This window comes from Lactuca saligna, chromosome 4, assembly GCF_052625555.1.
Source record: "Lactuca saligna cultivar CGN05327 chromosome 4, ASM5262555v1, whole genome shotgun sequence".
NCBI lineage: Eukaryota > Viridiplantae > Streptophyta > Magnoliopsida > Asterales > Asteraceae > Lactuca > Lactuca saligna.
In genome coordinates this window covers 261,984,237-262,002,685 of record NC_136420.1, presented here as the reverse complement: position 1 = coordinate 262,002,685, position 18,449 = coordinate 261,984,237, and the positions used below count along the sequence as shown (strand labels likewise).

The window sequence follows — 18,449 nt, the reverse complement described above, 5'->3', positions numbered from 1 at the left end:
ATTTGTTTCTCATCACTATGCATTATGTTTGTTTCTCATCACTATAAGTTATGTCTCATGTATGAACTGACTCTTTGTACGATTCATTGTTCTAGTATTAGTATTAGTATTAGTAAAACCCTAAACTACGCCTATTGTAGTTTACTACTAATATAACTTGTACGTATGAACATGGGAGTATACCCCTGCTACCCAGGGTATTGAATTGACTGGAAGAACCTTTATGACTATATATATACACATGATATATAACTAATAGTTAAACGACCTTCGGACGGATACCCGATATCCTACCAGACCACATCCCAACGGGGAAAAAGAAATAAGGCGGGTTAGCCTTCCTAAGTCCTTAAAACATTACTTATATAACTATACATATCTAGACATGCAATTGACAATATAAAAGTATAAAATAAGTTTCATAAAAGCATTTGATATGTAAAAGAGTTTTTAAGACAGTTTGAAGTAAAACAGTTTAGTGAAACAATTTGAAAGTAAGAGATTCACTTGTCGATAGTTATTAATCACATGTGATTGAGATAATAACTATAGTAACTTTACTTGTATTCCCCACCCCCCTCCCATAAAAGCATTTATAAACATTTAAAAGATAGATTAAGTGGTATGAACTCACCTGTAGTGAGTGGATTGGATTGAAGTGTCGGATAAGATGCTAGGTGACAAGTGGAGACTTGTACACACACAACGAGCCTAGTTATCATATAATCAATATATATATACATACATACATACATACATACATATATATATATATATAACTAATTAGGCACTTTATCTCTAATAAATTAAGTTAAGACACTCTAGAACATGGTAACACTTTGTTTCAAGTGTTAAAGATCACAAGGGTTGCAACCAAGCATTGTAGGGCATAGCTAGTGAGTGTATGGTTCAAGGAAAACTCCCTAAGGGAGTTTACGGTTCTAAGGTCCTCAACAAATGAGTTTACGGTCGTAAACTCATGAGTTTACAGCTGTAAGCTCATATCCCCTTGACCACTTGATGTTTTGAGGCTTTATAAGACCCTTAGAAGCATTTCTACTCGATGGTTAAGCCTTTGAAAGAGATTAGGGAAATAATCCCCCTTTTGGAGAGTTCACGGCCTAATACCATTTTCTTTTGGTTTTACTACCGTAAACCCTTAGGATTATGGTAATTTGATGTTTGCTAGTCCTAAACATAACAAGGAATGATTCTAGATTAGGTTCCAAGGCTTATGAAGAGTTAAAGCACACTTTGGCACTTTTGATTGGGGTTCACAGTCCAAGAACTTCTTGGGCCGTGAACACCTTATTCTTGGTGTTATTGGGGTGTTTTCTTGATGTTTGGCAAGGTAATAAGCTTTACAATATACTAGGGTAGAAGCACTTACTAGTTAGAAGCTTGAAAAGACCTAAAAGTCCAAGAACACTAGTGTGTGTTCTTGGTGTTTTAGAAATCTAATCAAAACACGAAATTTGATGGATTAAAAGATGTATAATCTCTAGTTGTTATGATATAACAAGAAATCAAGCTAAGAAGTACTTACATTTTCGGGAAATCGGGTGAAAGACGGGATGGTAGTTAAGACTGTTTGGAGTTTGCTCTTGAGTTTGCAAGTAATAAATGAGGTATTTTAGGGAGTAAACTCATGCTTAAGGCATGAGTTTACGATTTTGGAAGAATTTTCGGCCCAAACATAAAATTTTGCCCATGAATTCCTTAACTACGTGGTACTTGTAGTTTTGGAATTTCAAGACTCGAGACGACACTTCCTTTCACCCGTTCGTTTAAAGGATAATTATTAAAATAATCAAACGAACTTTAAATTTGCTAAAAACAAATAAAAATGAACTTGACTTATAATTTGGAATGATTGACTTTAGGGGTTGACCGCATGAAAAGTTCGGGTTGTCACAACAACATTGGTGATCGAGAAGGTTGAGCAGCTACTTAGGAAATCCGGGACAATCTGTGTGGAAAGTATGGGCAGATGTGGCAGGTAGTATGGGTCCATAGTACTAAAAGGATAGGACCTATAATCAAAACATGTAGAATTCCAAAGGTTCTAAATAGCATATTGAGAGGAGATAACATGGTTCGAGTACCATGATTCATAGCAGAGAGTGCTTCTGTCTTTACCGGTTGTCCTGCTGTGGTTGTTCGGACTGAGAATTGATATGGTAGATTGTGGGGCTAGAGGGCTATGTTGGTAGAGCTTCAATGGAGCATACCTTGCGAGGAAAATAGAGTTATATCCCAAGGGTTTTACTAGTGAGGTGCCAGTTGGAGTCGCAAGACTCAAGGAAAAGTGGAGATGATCCTTTATGGAAGATTGCGGTTTGGGTTGAGCAATCATCCGATAGTCGAGATGTCACTCTCTGTGACAAGAATTGCACTATTTCCATTTCCTTTGTGGAGTGAAAAAGATAACGAGCTTCCGATATCATAGTTTGGAGGTAAACCCTGTGGGGTAGCATATGGTTGCGATATTTTTAGTAGAGTATTTATGGTATGCCTGCTGCAAGGTATTCCTCATACCGCAAGAGAGTTATCAGAAAGGGGGACTGAGATGGATGAGGACAAGGATATGCCTTAGTTGAGTATAGTAAGGTATATTTTATCCAAAGGAGTAAATCGGGGCGGAGAGGAGTATATCGGGGCGGCGGTCCTCATTGTTTATGTTGTATATCGACTATGAGAGTGAGGTCCCTTGCTTTTATGATAACTCATGCGATGGAATGTTGATTGAGGAGTTAGGAGATGTGGTGTGTGATAGTTCATTTTTTCAGGAAGAGATTCATAACAAATTTGGGATAGTCGAGATGTCTGGTGAAGTGTCGGTATGAGATTTTGGGGTGACTAGAGGCAGTCACATTGAGAGGATTCCGAGGTCTTCATCCGAGATTCGGGATACTTGGAGTTAATTAGTCATTATCCTGGAGGTCATCGAGTGTTCCATGGTATGTCCCAAGAGGAGGGGATGGTGTAATTGGTGAGCTAGTTTGTAGTGAGGTCTGTGCGACATGCCAAGTCGCAATGGCTCAAACCCTAAGTGGGGGAGAATTGGGTATTTATGTTGAGAGGATTATTAAACTGTTAAAGTGGAAGTTCCAAGGATTGAGTTATAATGGTTTGCAGTCTGGATATATGGGACTTATGATGTTAGGTAATGAAGGCAAGGTACAGAGTGAGATGGTGCATGGTGTATGTGCTCAGGCATAAATGAGTATTTTCACAGCAGACAACCATTAGTCCGGAATCTTCTGCGATCAGTGTTCCTTCCGGGTTCGCCGATAATCGAGTTTCGAGACGATTAGATCATTAAGGCTGAGTTCCTATTGTTAAGAGATTTTCTAGTTCGAGGTATAGATTGATATCTACACACTAGGAGGGGTAGCAATTGAATTGTCAATCAACTTCAGAGTCGGTATAAGTAGGTTTCGCATGGACTTGATCAGTAGAGGATGGGGATTTGGATTGTCGTCAACAAGTTCTCATTCATTGATGATTCCTCCATATTTCAAATTGTGAGTTAGAGTAATTCAAGGTTTCAAGTTGTGCGAGTGGAAGATTAGTGGTCGTGGTGAGATGTCGTGAGATTCTGTGATGGTGTATCGAGGTATTCGAGTATCATGCCCTAAATTGTTGGATTACTATGAGATATGGTTTTGTCAGATGGCAAGTGGGACGTCAAGCGGATATATTTTCAAATATGAGATCAATAGTAATTATCGCCAGATGGGGATTGCCCAAGGGTGTAACTGTGTTGAGGAAAGTGCCTTGTCTACGAGAATTTTCATCCTGAGTAGTGGTGCATAATCTGGGTAGGTGTGTACACCAGTCTATGTTGGGCTGAAGAGCATGAGTTAGTAAACTCAGCATGGTGATGACTTGAGGATGAGATTACAGGATGATAAGAGAATGAGTGGATCCGGGTGGCAGTAATCACTCAGGACAGTCAGCGTAAACCGTGGGGTGAGCCCAATACAAGTGGGAGAAAGTATTGTAAGATTACGGGGAGTCTTAGCATCCATGATTCAGTGAGAGAGGGTATTGGAATACTACGGGGAGTCATAGTATTCACTAGTTTGCGAGGAGTATCATGATACTACAGGGAGCCGTAGTATTCACTAGTCAGCGAGAGAGTGTCGTGGGACTGTAGGGAGCCGTGGTATTCACTGGTCAACGAAAGAGTGTAGTGGGACTTCAGGGAGCCGTAGTATTCATTAGTCAGTGATATAGTGTCATGGGACTACAAGGAGCCATAGTATTCACTAGTCTGTGAGAGACTGTCGTGGGACTGTGGGGAGCTATAGTATACACTAGTTAGTGAGAGAGTGTTAGGGGACTGTGGGGAGCCGTAGCATTCACTGGGCAGCATGTGACACAAAGGTGTTCTTCGGCTTGGGTAGCTTTGCCATTTGAGACTTTGAGAATTTGGTGGCCAGATTAGGTATGAGACTGGGGTCTCAGTGATGGTCGGGAACTGTTATATCCCAATTTAGGGAAATGGGTTGTAGCAAGTCGGAAGGATTGAAGTGTAATGCACGAAGTAGATCCTCGAATCTCGGGGCATGAGTTGAGTATCAGATGGAATTTGAGCGAGTTCAATTCCGTTGTAGAACCAAACTCTTTCATTGAGTTTGGCTCTATCTGTGAGGAAGATAGGCAGGGTGGGAATTTCAGATTTTCAGATGGATTTCATTCGAGTGGTTATAGTTTCCACCTGATGTTTTAGACCTGGTTGGGTCGGATCATTGGTGTGGGGAGGACCACAGTGCACATGGAGAGTGGTAAGGGGTAGACGATAGAGGTTGGAAGTAATGAGTGGCTATAGATCGGTTGTAACATTCGCTTGGTATAAAGTGAATTTGGTGATTGTGTGTACAATGTGATTGAGTGAGATAGTTTCCTTGGATGGAACAGTTGTGGAGTCGTATTGCCAAAGGTGCTAAGAGTAGCCTATGACTATTCCATTTCTAGGTCGGGAGTCGATGTTGTTTTCGGAATTGGTGTTATGCATTGGAGATAGTTGGAGCTTATGTTCCGGATATTAGTGGATAGTTTCGGTCGGGCACGGTCAGTCAGTTCGAGATCGGAGATGAATCGACCTAGGTTGGTGGTAGAGTGGTCATGTCCTATGGGAGGTCATACCTAGTGTAGAGTTCAGTTCCGTGTGGATCAGCAGGTCATTCTTTTAGTGCATAAGGGCTGAGTATTGCGGTTTGTTCTATAGACGGGTTTTGATAATAGTCTTAGTGATTAGTTTTCTTTGTGAGGACCCCTCAGTTTCTTTTGGGTTATGGGTTAGTATCAGTTGGTATGTCAAACATGAGTGCTCAACAGCTGATTATGGCCAGCGACTTGTTTTCATCAGTCGCCTCAAGATAGTCCGGGTAGGAAGTGTGATCGGATAGAGAGAGATGAGAGAACTGAGATATTGCTCAATATGACAGAGCTACCGGATAAGTCGAACGATATTTATAACACCATCCAAGTACCCCAGTTTTGGAAGTGTGAAGCCGAAGAGATGGAAGTAGTTCCTTATTGGGACAATCAGGCTAATGATTACCTGAACTTTATTGAGAGTTCAGTCGCGATTTTAGATAGGAAAGTAAGGAGTGTTAATGGCCATTTTGGGGCATAATGGAGTTACTTTCGGGTTTGAGCTTGTCACAAGGACATGTTTTCAAATTTGGACCCCTCTAGGCCACTAGAGTCATAAATCCATCAACTTTATCAACTTGGGCCCTTCTCCATGCCTTAAATCCCTTCTTGATCATAGTTTTAGGTGTTCTAGCCTTGTGAGGCATTGCATGCACGTTGAGTCGGTTGTACCCGTCCTGAGATTCAGAGTGAACTCGACGAGTTGAGGGGACAACTCGACAAGTAGTTAGGGACTTCTTCGTTGTTCTGGACTCTGCATGGACTCGATGAGTTGGTAAGACAACTCGGCGAGTTGACTCGAGATTTCTTGATTTCTGCGAGTAGAGGGAACTTGACGAGTTGCATAGATGCACTCGACGAGTTGAGTCAAGATTGGGCTGTTGACTTGAGTGCTGACTTCCATTGACTTTTAGGGTTTGGTCAACTATGGACCTTGGAAACCATGGAAGTGTAAAATGGTATTTTCACCTTTTCTGAGATTTAGTAGAGGAGTTACCTCAACATTTATATAATTGTTAAGTGGAGATAATTGTGATATGTGTAGGCAGAGTTTAGACCAAGAGCTCGAGTCTAGGTTACACTACTTTATTCTACGAGGTGAGTCTTCTCACTATACTTACCTGAGTGGTAATATTGTATAGCCAGATGGTCTTATCTTAGTTATCGACTGGAAGGTCTTGTATGCTTATACAGAGCTATGTGATGATATGCATTATGTTTTTGTGATTTATGTTGTATATTACTTTGTGCTTCATTGAGTTAGCACCGGAGGGTCCAACCCAAGTTGTGAGACCGTAGGGTCTTCAATAAGACACATTGACCGGAGGGTCTTTATCGAGATATAGCCATGTGAAGCTAATGATATGTGTGCGGTATTTTAGGGGACTCACTAAGCTTCGTTCTTACCGTGTTGTGTGATATGTGTTTTAGGTACTTCTCAGGATCGCGGGAAGGCACCGACCTGATTGTACACACCTGTTCGAGATTATGAATGAGGATTCTGGGATATTATCAGTTATTTTATTGAGTTGTGTTTTGACAATTAATACATTGTGGTTTTTGAGAAAATGTGATATTGAGTTTTAGATGATTTAAAAATGAAATTTTTATTTGAAAATTTACAGTGTTACACATAAAATGGTCCTTTCAGGTGTTCTTGAGAGTATGAGCTACTCCAGAAGGTTATAATGTTAGATCCTAGTGTTTCTAACATCCCTTGAGCATAAAAATGGAGTCTTGATGGATTAAGTTCAATCATGCAAGGATTGAAGGTGGTTTCATGAAGATAATGTGGTTTATTCCAAGACTTGCCCTATTAAGACATGTAAATGCATAAAGTTAGAAACCTTATGGCTTAATGCACTTTAACAATCCTAGATCTAAGATTGGACATTGGGTCTTAACTGATTAAGACCTTGGATTGAAGTTTTGGCCAGTTGCAGCGTACGTCGGGCGTACTTGGCATACGCTATGCGTACACATCTAAGGTCCTGATGATGCAAGGGTTGCAAGTACATCAGGCGTACTAGTTGGTATGTTGAGCATACTCATCAGAGTGGGTCTTGGGCTTGTTTCAGACGATGTGTGGGACTTAGAGACTTTGGGCCCTTGTTGTGGCATAAGCTTTTGTTGTATTGGTACATTGAGGCGTGGGCCCATTTTGTACATAGATTACCTCTTGGGTTTCGTGGCTAGTAGGACTTGGGCCTTGATGGGCTAGGCCCAATAAGGTATGGAATAGGTAACTTTTTCCCATAAGGATAGGATTTAGGGTTTGGACTCTCGGGCTCGATTATTGACCTAATTTCTAATTAGGATTTCTTTACTTGTGATTTAGTGGCGATTTCAAGTTCAGCAGTCCGATCAATTGTTTTACTAGTAGCAGACTGAGGTGAATTTGCTCACTATACTGTAGGACACTAGGATAGGTTATCTGTTTGTAGTCTTTGTGACTCATGTTGAACTTGTTATATGTCTGTGTGTATGTTTGCTATATGTATGTGGGGTGAAATAGACTTGGGGGTGAAATAGACCCAGTATAGCCTTGTGCGGACACATGAGTTGAAATAGACTCGGGGGTTAAATAGACCCAATACGGATTAGGCCGACGCATGAGTTGAAATAGACATGGGGGAGAAATAGGTCTGGGGGTGAAATAGACCTGACAGCCTTGAGCTAGCAGATATGTATGGTATACGGTATTTTGGGGAGCTCGCTAAGCTTTTTGCTTACGATTTTCAGTTTATGTTTCAGGTACTTCCGGATTGAAGGGGAAGAACTCTGGATGATTGCGTCGCACACACCATGTTGTTCCACATTTTTTTTTACTTTGATGTATCTCAATGATTTTTACATACTCCGATTTCATTATGGTTTTATGAAAATGTTTTGGATGACGGTTTTATTATTATAAAAAATGAAATTTTTAGTCTTAAATTTTGAGACGTTACAAATGAATGATTGGATCCGTTACATGTTGGCATTCAAGTATGAGGGAAACTCACTAAGTTTTTTGCTTACCCGGTTTTTTATTGTTTCAAGTATCTTTAGTTATCATGGGAAGATGAAGGTGTGCTTGTACACACTCACCAACATCAATGAAGATTTCACGCTCTAATATTACTCTGATTTTCAATAAATGTATTTTCAAATAAAAGGTTTTCTTAATAATGGATTTCTAATTGGGAAGTTTTACTTTAATTCAATGAAAATTTTTAGTTGTGAAAATGGGAGGTTACATAAAACTGTGGACAAACCCATTTATGGGGTATTTTATGAAGATGAGAATGGAAGGATGTACTTTCAAAGGTATGTTGATGTACATATGGCTCCAACACAACATCTTATCTATCTTTATTAACTGATTAAGGATAAAGATGTCGCTAAACATTATCACATCATGTTAGTAGTTGAACTAAGCGCAACATAAGAAAACAGATTCTAAGGACTTTGAATTTGTCAATCCTGAGATAAAGACTGATGTTGCTAAGTATGAGAACATAGCTAATGAAGTCTTTTTATAATTCTTCTTTCTACTTGTTTATTTAATTGTTGAATCCGTTTGTTGACCCTTAGCATCATATTTATAACTTATAGTTAAATTCTAATCTGCAATGATAATCCTTATCCTTCTTTGAATTAGTCCATATCCTTTTATATTTGGATAAAGTCGACCCCTTTAGTATTCTTGAAGGTTCTGGAATATTCCTATTAATTACTAATGATTTAATTAACATTTAACATATTTAATTAATTAAAACTATTAATTAATTTCAAAATAAGTTCCAGTTAGTTTATTATTTCATAATAATTAATAACATGATTTCCTCGAAATTCCTTATTGCTAAATTGGGTCATGAGGGCAACCCAAAATGACCATATTATTATGAGTTGGTTAATGACCTTTAAGACTCAATCCAACACTTTAATACTTCACACCAAAAAATTATTAACAAAAAATGATAAATATATAGTTCAATTCTATTGGGATTATTTAAAACCCTATCATGACAAAAATATTCATAGTGTTCCACGATTGATCTCCTACATGAGTCTTTGATTAGATAGTGTGGCTTATCATTTTCTCCTAGTATTTCAATGGTTCTGTGTATATATATATATATATATATATATATATATATATATATATATATATATATATATATATATATATATATATATATATATATATATATATATATATATATATATATATAGATAAATTTGTTTTCCACATGTTATTTTATAGGTTTTTCTATTTTGATAAATTACACATAATATTTTAATATAATAATTACAATAAATATAATAATAAATAAATATTAATTTCATTAATAGATTTATCTTCTTATTTTAAAATTCTCAAATTAAAGTTCATTAGTTTATTTTGTTTATTTATTGAAATTTAAAAGATTAAAAAAATCAATTTTAGTAATTCATTATTTTTCTTATTTTTTTTATAAATCTAAAGTTCTTAAAATTTAGAACTTTTATATTCAATTTTTTTTAATTAACTCATGTAATACATGGGTGTTATATATATATATATATATATATATATATATATATATATATATATATATATATATATATATATATATATATATTACAAATTAATTTATAAAATTATTATGCAAAATATGAAAAATAATAATAATAATAATAATAATAATAAAATAAAAATAAAAGACAACTTTCTTTTCAATATAAGTGTTTTTCTTTTAAATACCCTTGTCATTTCAATATATATATATATATATATATATATATATATATATATATATATATATATATATATATATTACAAATTAATTTATAAAATTATTATGCAAAATATGAAAAATAATAATAATAATAATAATAAAATAAAAATAAAAGACAACTTTCTTTTCAATATAAGTGTTTTTCTTTTAAATACCCTTGTCATATATATATATATATATATATATATATATATATATATATATATATATATTGGAAATTAATTTATAAAATTATTATGCAAAATATGAAAATTAATAATAATAATAATAATAATAATAATAATAATAATAAAATAAAAATAAAAGACAACTTTCTTTTGAATATAAGTGTTTTTCTTTTTAATACCCTTGTCATTTCACCGTTAACATCCAAGTACAAAATAAAATATAAGAAAATACAAACAAAGAGTTTGTCGTTTTCATATATGAAAGTTACAATTGAAAAATCTACAAAAGGACAAATAAGGCGACCTTTAAATGATGTAAAGTCAACCCAACTTGGAACATTGTGTATAGTGATATTATCACAATAATTATCGTAATATCATAATACAAAGCAATACAAAGCCAACTTAACTGCTATATATTTTTCAAAGTACAATGAACATAACGTATAAGAAAAAATTGCTAACGTACACAAATAGTTTTTCGTATCGAATTTCAACATTTTTTAATAATTTCAAATGACTTCTAATTTTCAAAGATAACAATCATAACAGCAAACATATTTTCAACTATTTCTTTATTTTACCAACTTACTTTCATTTCATCCTATTACTCCATTCTACTTTAAAAAATCTACCCATTTGCGATCTCATCCAAATACAAAACTACTTTCACTACTATAATTTGATATACTTTTCAACATAAAACGTCCAAAATAAGACAAAGGTAAAGACACAATCCTATTAATTAGAAAACAATAGAAAGAAATAGAAGTATGATGCTATAACATATAATTAAAAAAAAAAAAAAGCATGAGTAACTTCAAACAACTTCTATACGATCCTACTTTGTACAACGTATAAAAACCATACCACAACCAATTGTCTCAAATTCTAACAAAAAATTATCTTCAATATATGACTATATACAACCAAACAAAAAAGACTAAAAAAACTACTTACACACAACTACTTTTTTAACACGATGAAAAATAAAATATAAAACTTCTCAATTGTGGAAGGCTGTTTTTTTTTAAAAAAAAAAACTTCCAACATACTGCTATTTCTTTATACACAGACAAACACCAGGGTTTAGCGTTTAGGGTTCAGGGTCCAGGGTTTAGGGTTCAGGCCGGTTCACATAACCGCATGGCCCACGCTGAACTCAAGTCGCGAAGGCGTTGAAAATACTCACCTAATGAGATTAAGCCTTGAGCCGCTTGTCGGGTGGTTAGGTAGCGAAGCGTCTGTTGCAGGGTTTCATGACGAACAAAGTCCGCCTGTAAGAAATAGCAACCTACTTTTATTTATTTGTTTACTATAATATTATAATTTATCGCATCCTACTTTTCATTATGTTCCTCTTCTTATCAACACATTTTCGTTTGAATTTAGTTTTGGTTAATTTTTCTTATTACGACATTGTACTTTGAAAAATCAAAATTTTAGCCAATTATAGCAAGTGAAAATATATATATATATATATATATATATATATATATATATATATATATATATATATATATATATATATATATATTACCTGAATAACAAGGCGTACTAATTCTTCTAATTTCTCCATTGGATTAGACATTTCATAACAATCTCCTCCTAAATCACGAGCACATGCAACAGCTTCAGCTAAAGTTTGCTGAAGTTTTTCCATTCCTTGTGACAGAGAATCTTCAGCTTGCTGGCATGCTTGAATCAGGTTAGACAGATCATGAGATTGTTGGTCCATCAGCTCAAGCTGTGGTACAAGTACCTACACAGAATCAGGGTATTTTCGTCTTTTAATATTAAGCGCGTTTGATTCCAGGGATTGTGAATTGGCAAAAGAAAGTAAAGATATTATTATATATCTAATAGAGAAGCACTCATGTGATGATAGGTACTGGTAAGTTGATAACTGTGGTGCAACAGTTGGTTAACACAATGAAAGTGGAAAAGAACTTTATTGCTTTGATGGAATAAGCACTAATTAAAACCGCCCCACTCATAATAAAATTGAAATCATTTAGGGCTCACGAATATCTAATACAATCCTCTACTTTACTACCAAAAAGATTAAATTCTCAATTCTCAACCATGAAAAGTTATTCCACTCAACTCAACATTCTTGTACTGTGTTTGACGTGTACTGGACTCTGACAATGACATGACGGATATCGATGGGATAAAAACTGCAACTTTTTGTCCTTACCAAAAATGGTGGGACAAGGAAACACTGTCATCTCTTGTTTTGTGAAAAAGACGTAAATACCCTTCTCATCCCCATTAAAAAAAATACTGTGTTTGGCATGCATTGGACGTTACTGATATTGATGGGACAAAAAATTGCAACTTTTTGTCCCACACAAAAAGATGGGACAAGGAAACATTGTCATCTCTTGTCTGTAAAAAAGACGTAAATACCCTTCTCATCCTCATTAAAAAAATATCTCAAGAAAGATTATCCAGTCCTTTCTCGTCTAGTCCAATCCAGTGATGTTCAGTCCCACAGGACATGACATAAAGGGACATGACTGGATTGGACAAGACAAGCTTTATAGAGTTATTTTTTTATGAGGATGAGAAGGGTATTCACGTCTTTTTCACAGACAAGAGATGACAGTGTTTTCATGTCCCACCTTTTTGAGTCAAACAAAAGATGCAGTTTTTTGTCCCATCAATATCAGTCAAATCCAATGCATGCCAAACACAGTATTTTTTTAACAGGGATGAGAAGGGTATTTACATCTTTTTCACAAAACAAGAGATAACAGTGCTTCCTTCTCCCACCATTTTGGGCAAGGACAAAAAGTTGCAGTTTTTGTCTCATTGATACCAGTCATAGTCACAGTCACAGTCCAATGCATGCCAAACACAGTAAGTACTACATGTCTGTGTGACAGCCTAATAAAAGGGAAGTCTTGATTCTTGAAGTCAACTTGTTAGTCAAATATGAATATGAAGGAAAAAGACATTAATTACCTTGAGAAGCTCTGAAGGGCGAAAGCCACCAATCCACAAGAAAAGGCGTTCAGTTGATGTTTTCCACATGCCAGATATGAGATAGCAGACATCAGTTTTTGCTGCAGCTGCTTTAATGTTAAATAAATTGGCATAGTGGTTCAAAGTGTCTTTAACAAGTATATCAAGCTCTGCTTCAGGCAAAGGTGCATTTAATCCAGTCTTTAAAGCATTAGTTTTTTTATTTTGCTCTTCAACCCACTGCTCATACTCCATCTCAAATGCAGCAATTCCTACACGTGTCACAAAAGATGCTTTTAGTTCACAAGAATTTGATAGAAGAAGTATTATGTAGTAATTGAAGCTAAAACTAATTCAGAAATCAAAAAGGATAAAAATAGGACCCAATTGATGTATGTTAAAAAAGCACATATCTTTACAAAAAGTGGGAATGTTCTATTCTAGAAGGGTAATTATCAAATCTATGAAAAGTTATTTCTTCTAAATAGAAGTATTAGGCTTCTATTTTCTAGATAGCAATTATCCAGTTTTCTAAAACTACATAAAAAACACTAAAAGCCATATTTTGAAGGGCTAAATGCATGAAATTGCAATGTACTTTTTATATATTTTCTTATTATAGTATCCTACTTTCATTTTTTTTATATAGTTTTGTATTTTTGTCATAGTAAAGCATTGTACTATAAAAGATATACCCAATTATAGTTTTGTACTTTCAAATCATTTTCTTAAAAGGAAATTGTACTTTGAAAAAGCTATTCAACTATAGCAATGACAATTACTTTGTGTTTGTACAACAATGCTATTAATGGAAAAAAAAAAAAAAATTCAAAGTACAGAAGTGTAATAGAACAGGAATAAAAGCAGGAGGCTATAATAAAAAACAAATAAAAGTACTTTGATATTTCTTGCATTTAACCCTTTTTTTAATAGTGACATATACTATTGAAGTGATAAATTCTAGCAACACATAATTAAATCAATGATTATGTATCCCAGAAGGATATCAATATCTTCAAGCCATCATTGCAATTACCAAAACTCGTGTTTTACAGTTTTAAAATACATAAAACTTTTGTTTGTTACATAAGTGATTTATAACCTTTCTATAAACAAGTTACAATTGTAAATATGGGACACACAAGAAGATAAAAAGGTCAAAATGCTACAATTTTTTTTAATCAAAAGTGTTGAATAATGATTTTTAAGAAAATAGACCTGAGTTTGTAGTTCCAGGGATCCCAAGATGATTAGCATTGACTCCACCACTCAATAAAGCAGCCTGTAAAAATTATTCTTTGATAACTAAATATCATTGATTAAAAGAATTTATGGAAAGATAAGTATATTAAAATAAAGCAGAGATGAAAAAAGTCAATGTTGACTTACCTGTGCCTTAGTTTGTTCAAGTTCTTGTTCAAGATGAAGCAGTTTCAAACGACTAGCTTCCAACTGCTGAACATAGGCCTAATAACAAAAATGCAAGGTTCATTATTCATAGTAACTTGTTATAATGAAATACTTTAGAGATCAAAGTTTAAACATCATAACCTAAAACAAAAGGCAGATTTGAGAATTGTAAATTGAAAAGGAAAGTGAGTTCTCTTTCATATTCCCCTACCTTTTTCCTCAAACGACTTTTACGAGCTGCTTCACGATTTTGTGCAAGTCGTCTTTGAACCTATAGATTAAACTTTAGTTATTAATTGTAACTAAAAGATATATAAAATGGTAACTAAAAGTAGTATAACATGACTTCAAATATTGGTCTACAAAGAATATGTAAAATCTTGTACCTTATCACCTGGTTTACTTGCTTCTTGATCAAAGTGATGCGAAGCTCCAATTGTTGTGTGTGAAGCATTCTCTGACTAAAAACACAAATTAGACATAGTTTTTTTCCTTCAGAAAAGATAACAAGAAAGAGGAACATTTTAAATGGTTAATTACCTGGTTGTCTAGCTTTGCATCCATCTCTATAATCATGGCTGCAGATGCATCCTGATAGATGTTGCCTTTGAAATCTCCCCACATGCTAAACTGATGCATAGGCTCATATACATCCATCCTCTTTGAGTTGAGAAACTGAGTGGATGAGGAATTCATGGTGTTTTGTTAGTCCGGTGAATATGCAACTCAATAAGTTTAAACTTCAGCATAACATCTTCACCATTAAAGGAAAACTATGAGCCTGAAAGTAAAAACAATCATACATGTTCGTTATTACTTTACACTTATGGAAAGTTCAGAGTTCGCAACCTTGACGCTTTTGGATGGCTTTTATAAAGGCGAACATAGAGAGAATCGCCAATACACAAGCTTAAGAAAAAGAAGCATTGAAGGCGAGAATACCAAAAAGGAGATGTGTACATAAACAGAATTTCAGATATTTATCATCTTTTCCTGATTTATTCAAACTTCGTGTAAATCAGATAACTCGAATCCAGTGACTTACCTTAAATTGCAACACATAATAGATCCAAATTTCCTAATCTACTACTCATAACGAACATCATCGTATGCTAATCTCCGAATTTAACTTCCGGAATTAAAACTCCAACTTTTGATAAAGTCAATCGATATTCCAACAACTCCTCATAGAAACTCAATACGAAGCAGAGAATATACTGACAGCAAGAAGAAATCCTTACACGAATATCACTATAAGTAGTAAACAAAATCAATCCATATTTGAACAACACGAATCGATGCAAAAAGTCCTGAAACCTCAAATTGGAAAACATTTAAATACTAAAAACAAACTTTGATGAAACTGAACCAACCTGTATCGAGTAAATGAAGAACTGTCAACTCAAACCAATCCAAAGAAGTAGCAAACTGAGATGAATTAAATGAACAAAACCCTAACTTCCGTTTCTTGATTGAAGAGAAGAATCGAATTCGAAGGCCACAGCTCCTTTTGAAAATAGTAGTTTTATATACACTATGATACATGAAGAAGATAAATATTCTATTATATGTATATGTATATATAATATAAAAACACAAACAGTATATAAAATTTGTGTGGGTGACTGTAACAGATATTATTACTAATCTGTCCCTTCAAATGAAAACGTTGCCACATGATGTCACTAATAATATTATACCATTTGTCTTGAAGGAAAACATAACTTTGGCCCTTCGATGTATTCTTATTATATTTATGCTATTTTGTTTGTATTGAAGTATATAAATAATAGTTCAATTTTATGTACTACTACATTAACTTTTGTATCAAAATCCTATTGCGATAAGTGGATCAAATTATTATTAATTTGGTATAATTAAATGATATATATATATATATATATATATATATATATATATATATATATATATATATATATATATATATATATATTTAATTTCTCAATATAATATTTAAATATATTCTTTTTGTCATTGTTATACGTTACTCTTTACTTTTGGGATATTCATTTATTTTATGTTCTGAATTGAAAACCCATTAATTAAATAATTAAATATTACGAGTTCACGAGCTATATAAAATAATGTATTTATTTATAGTCATTAGAACAAGTTTTAGATAAGATGTAGGTTCATAAACAATATGCCTTAAGAAAAAATCATGATGAACATAAAAAAAATAGGGGGAAATGGCTTATATGGGTAATTATGTTTTAAAATCGTTTAAAAAATATCATTCAAGTTTGGTGTGTCCAAAAAACAATATTCTAGTAAAGTGTTTGTACAAAAAAACACCAACGAAATACATTATTTGTTCAAATTTGATCTTGTGGTAACCGGTAATTACCAGTAAAAAATAAGTAAAGGAAAAAAAAAGAAGAAGAAATGACTCAGAGTGGTAAGTATGTTTCAAAATCATTTAAAAAACATCATCCAAGTTTGGTATGTTCAAAAAACACCATCAAAGTAAACTTTTTGTACAAAAAATACAAACAAATTATATATTTTGTTCAAATATTACCCACTGGTAACTGGTTCTTATAGGTTAAATGATGACTTGGTTTAACTATTATGACATGACATAATTGTTATTGACAAAACAATAAATGATATATTCCTCCTTTAAAAATCGATTTAGGGTTTCTTCATGAACGAATGACTTCTTCTTCTCCTATGATTGCTCTTCTTCTTCTAAAGTGATGATCTCGAACTCAAGTCCAAAACCATAATTCTTGACTTAAGGCAAAAAGGGCTCCTTTACCCCTGCCTCAATGGGCCTCCCTCCCTTTAAGGCCCAAATCCATAAAAGCCCAAAAAGGCATCCAAGCCTAACTACAAGGCCTTTAAGACCCAATATGGTCCAAGAACCCCCAATATAGGCTTAATCCCAAAAAATGACCTGCTACAATCAGGTGGGCACGAGGTCTAACTTAAACAAATCTATGCATGCGTCCAACATATGCTGAAGCGTTTGTAATCCGAATGTCGAGCCAGTACGCCCGATGTACTCCTAGTGTACGCCCGATGTACTCCTAGCGTACGCCCGGCGTACTCGGCTAGGGTCAAGAACCGCCAATCTTTCGAAGGCCATAACTTCTTCATTCTAAGTCCGATTTCATCATTCTTTATATCCACGCGAGTTAATTTAGGCATCGGACAGCCATATGGCCTTCAGATTGCGATTCTTAGTGTTACTTTAATGCTAAATTAGATTTCGTCATTCCAGGGTCCAACCGAGGGTTATGGCCTTCAAAAACGAAATCGCAATCTAATTTGTACCCTGACATAGCTCTGTGATGCCTAAATTAGATTGCGATTCTTAGTGTTAGCTTATGTTGTATGCTATGTCTTTTTTTCCTTACCTTACTCTGCCTCGGATTTCATGTATTTGGGGTATTTATAAGCCGCTCGTTGTTAGAAGAGTTTATGGTGTTGACCGGTCCTTCATTTATTATCCGGTCTACAGACAGGCATATCTATTGTCCTTTCCTTGTTATTTCATTGTTCTGTACCATTTCTTTGCATGTTTCCTGCGATATGGTTCCGATACTTGTGTACGATGTATTCGAATTTATATTCGTTCATAACAAGCCGTGGTGTCTGTAACGCCCATTTAGTGATGGATAATATAGGTTGTGGGGAATGAGTGTTCAGTTTATTTTGGAGGCCAAGGGCATATCAGTAAGTATCAGTTTGAGCCTTTATAAAGTTTGGGTTTATGTTAGAAAACTTTTAAGGCAAGGGAGAGTTGATAGAAGTGTAGAGCTTCTCGTTTCCTTCTTGTAGATATAAAGAATGAAGAAATCGAACTTAGATTGAAGAAGTTATGGCCTTCGGAATATTGGCAGTTCTTAACCTTAGTCGAGTACGTTGGGCGTACGCTAGGAGTACGCTGGGCGTACTAGCTCGAAATCTGTATCGCAAAGGCTTCAGCATATGCTGGGTGTATGCA

General features: G+C 34.6%; 1 protein-coding gene across 2 annotated transcripts; it reads right to left on the bottom strand.

Annotated features, from left to right (window-relative positions):
* Positions 1 to 10,975: 10,975 nt before the first annotated feature.
* On the bottom strand, positions 10,976 to 16,125 carry LOC145043545 (TGACG-sequence-specific DNA-binding protein TGA-1A-like). Of its 2 annotated transcripts, none has more exons than XM_078992233.1 (9): positions 15,850 to 16,125; positions 15,017 to 15,257; positions 14,863 to 14,937; positions 14,688 to 14,747; positions 14,456 to 14,533; positions 14,285 to 14,348; positions 13,067 to 13,338; positions 11,637 to 11,858; positions 10,976 to 11,373 (listed from the first exon to the last, which is right to left on the bottom strand). In XM_078992233.1, the coding sequence occupies exons 2-9, from the start codon at positions 15,170 to 15,172 to the stop codon at positions 11,221 to 11,223; spliced, it is 1,080 nt and encodes a 359-aa protein (XP_078848359.1). In that variant the 5' UTR covers positions 15,173 to 15,257; positions 15,850 to 16,125; the 3' UTR covers positions 10,976 to 11,220. The 2 variants fall into 2 exon arrangements, with proteins under 2 accessions (XP_078848359.1, XP_078848360.1); XM_078992234.1 differs by having other exon boundaries at positions 15,017 to 15,151; positions 15,850 to 15,987.
* Between the last annotated feature and the right edge of the window lie 2,324 nt (positions 16,126 to 18,449).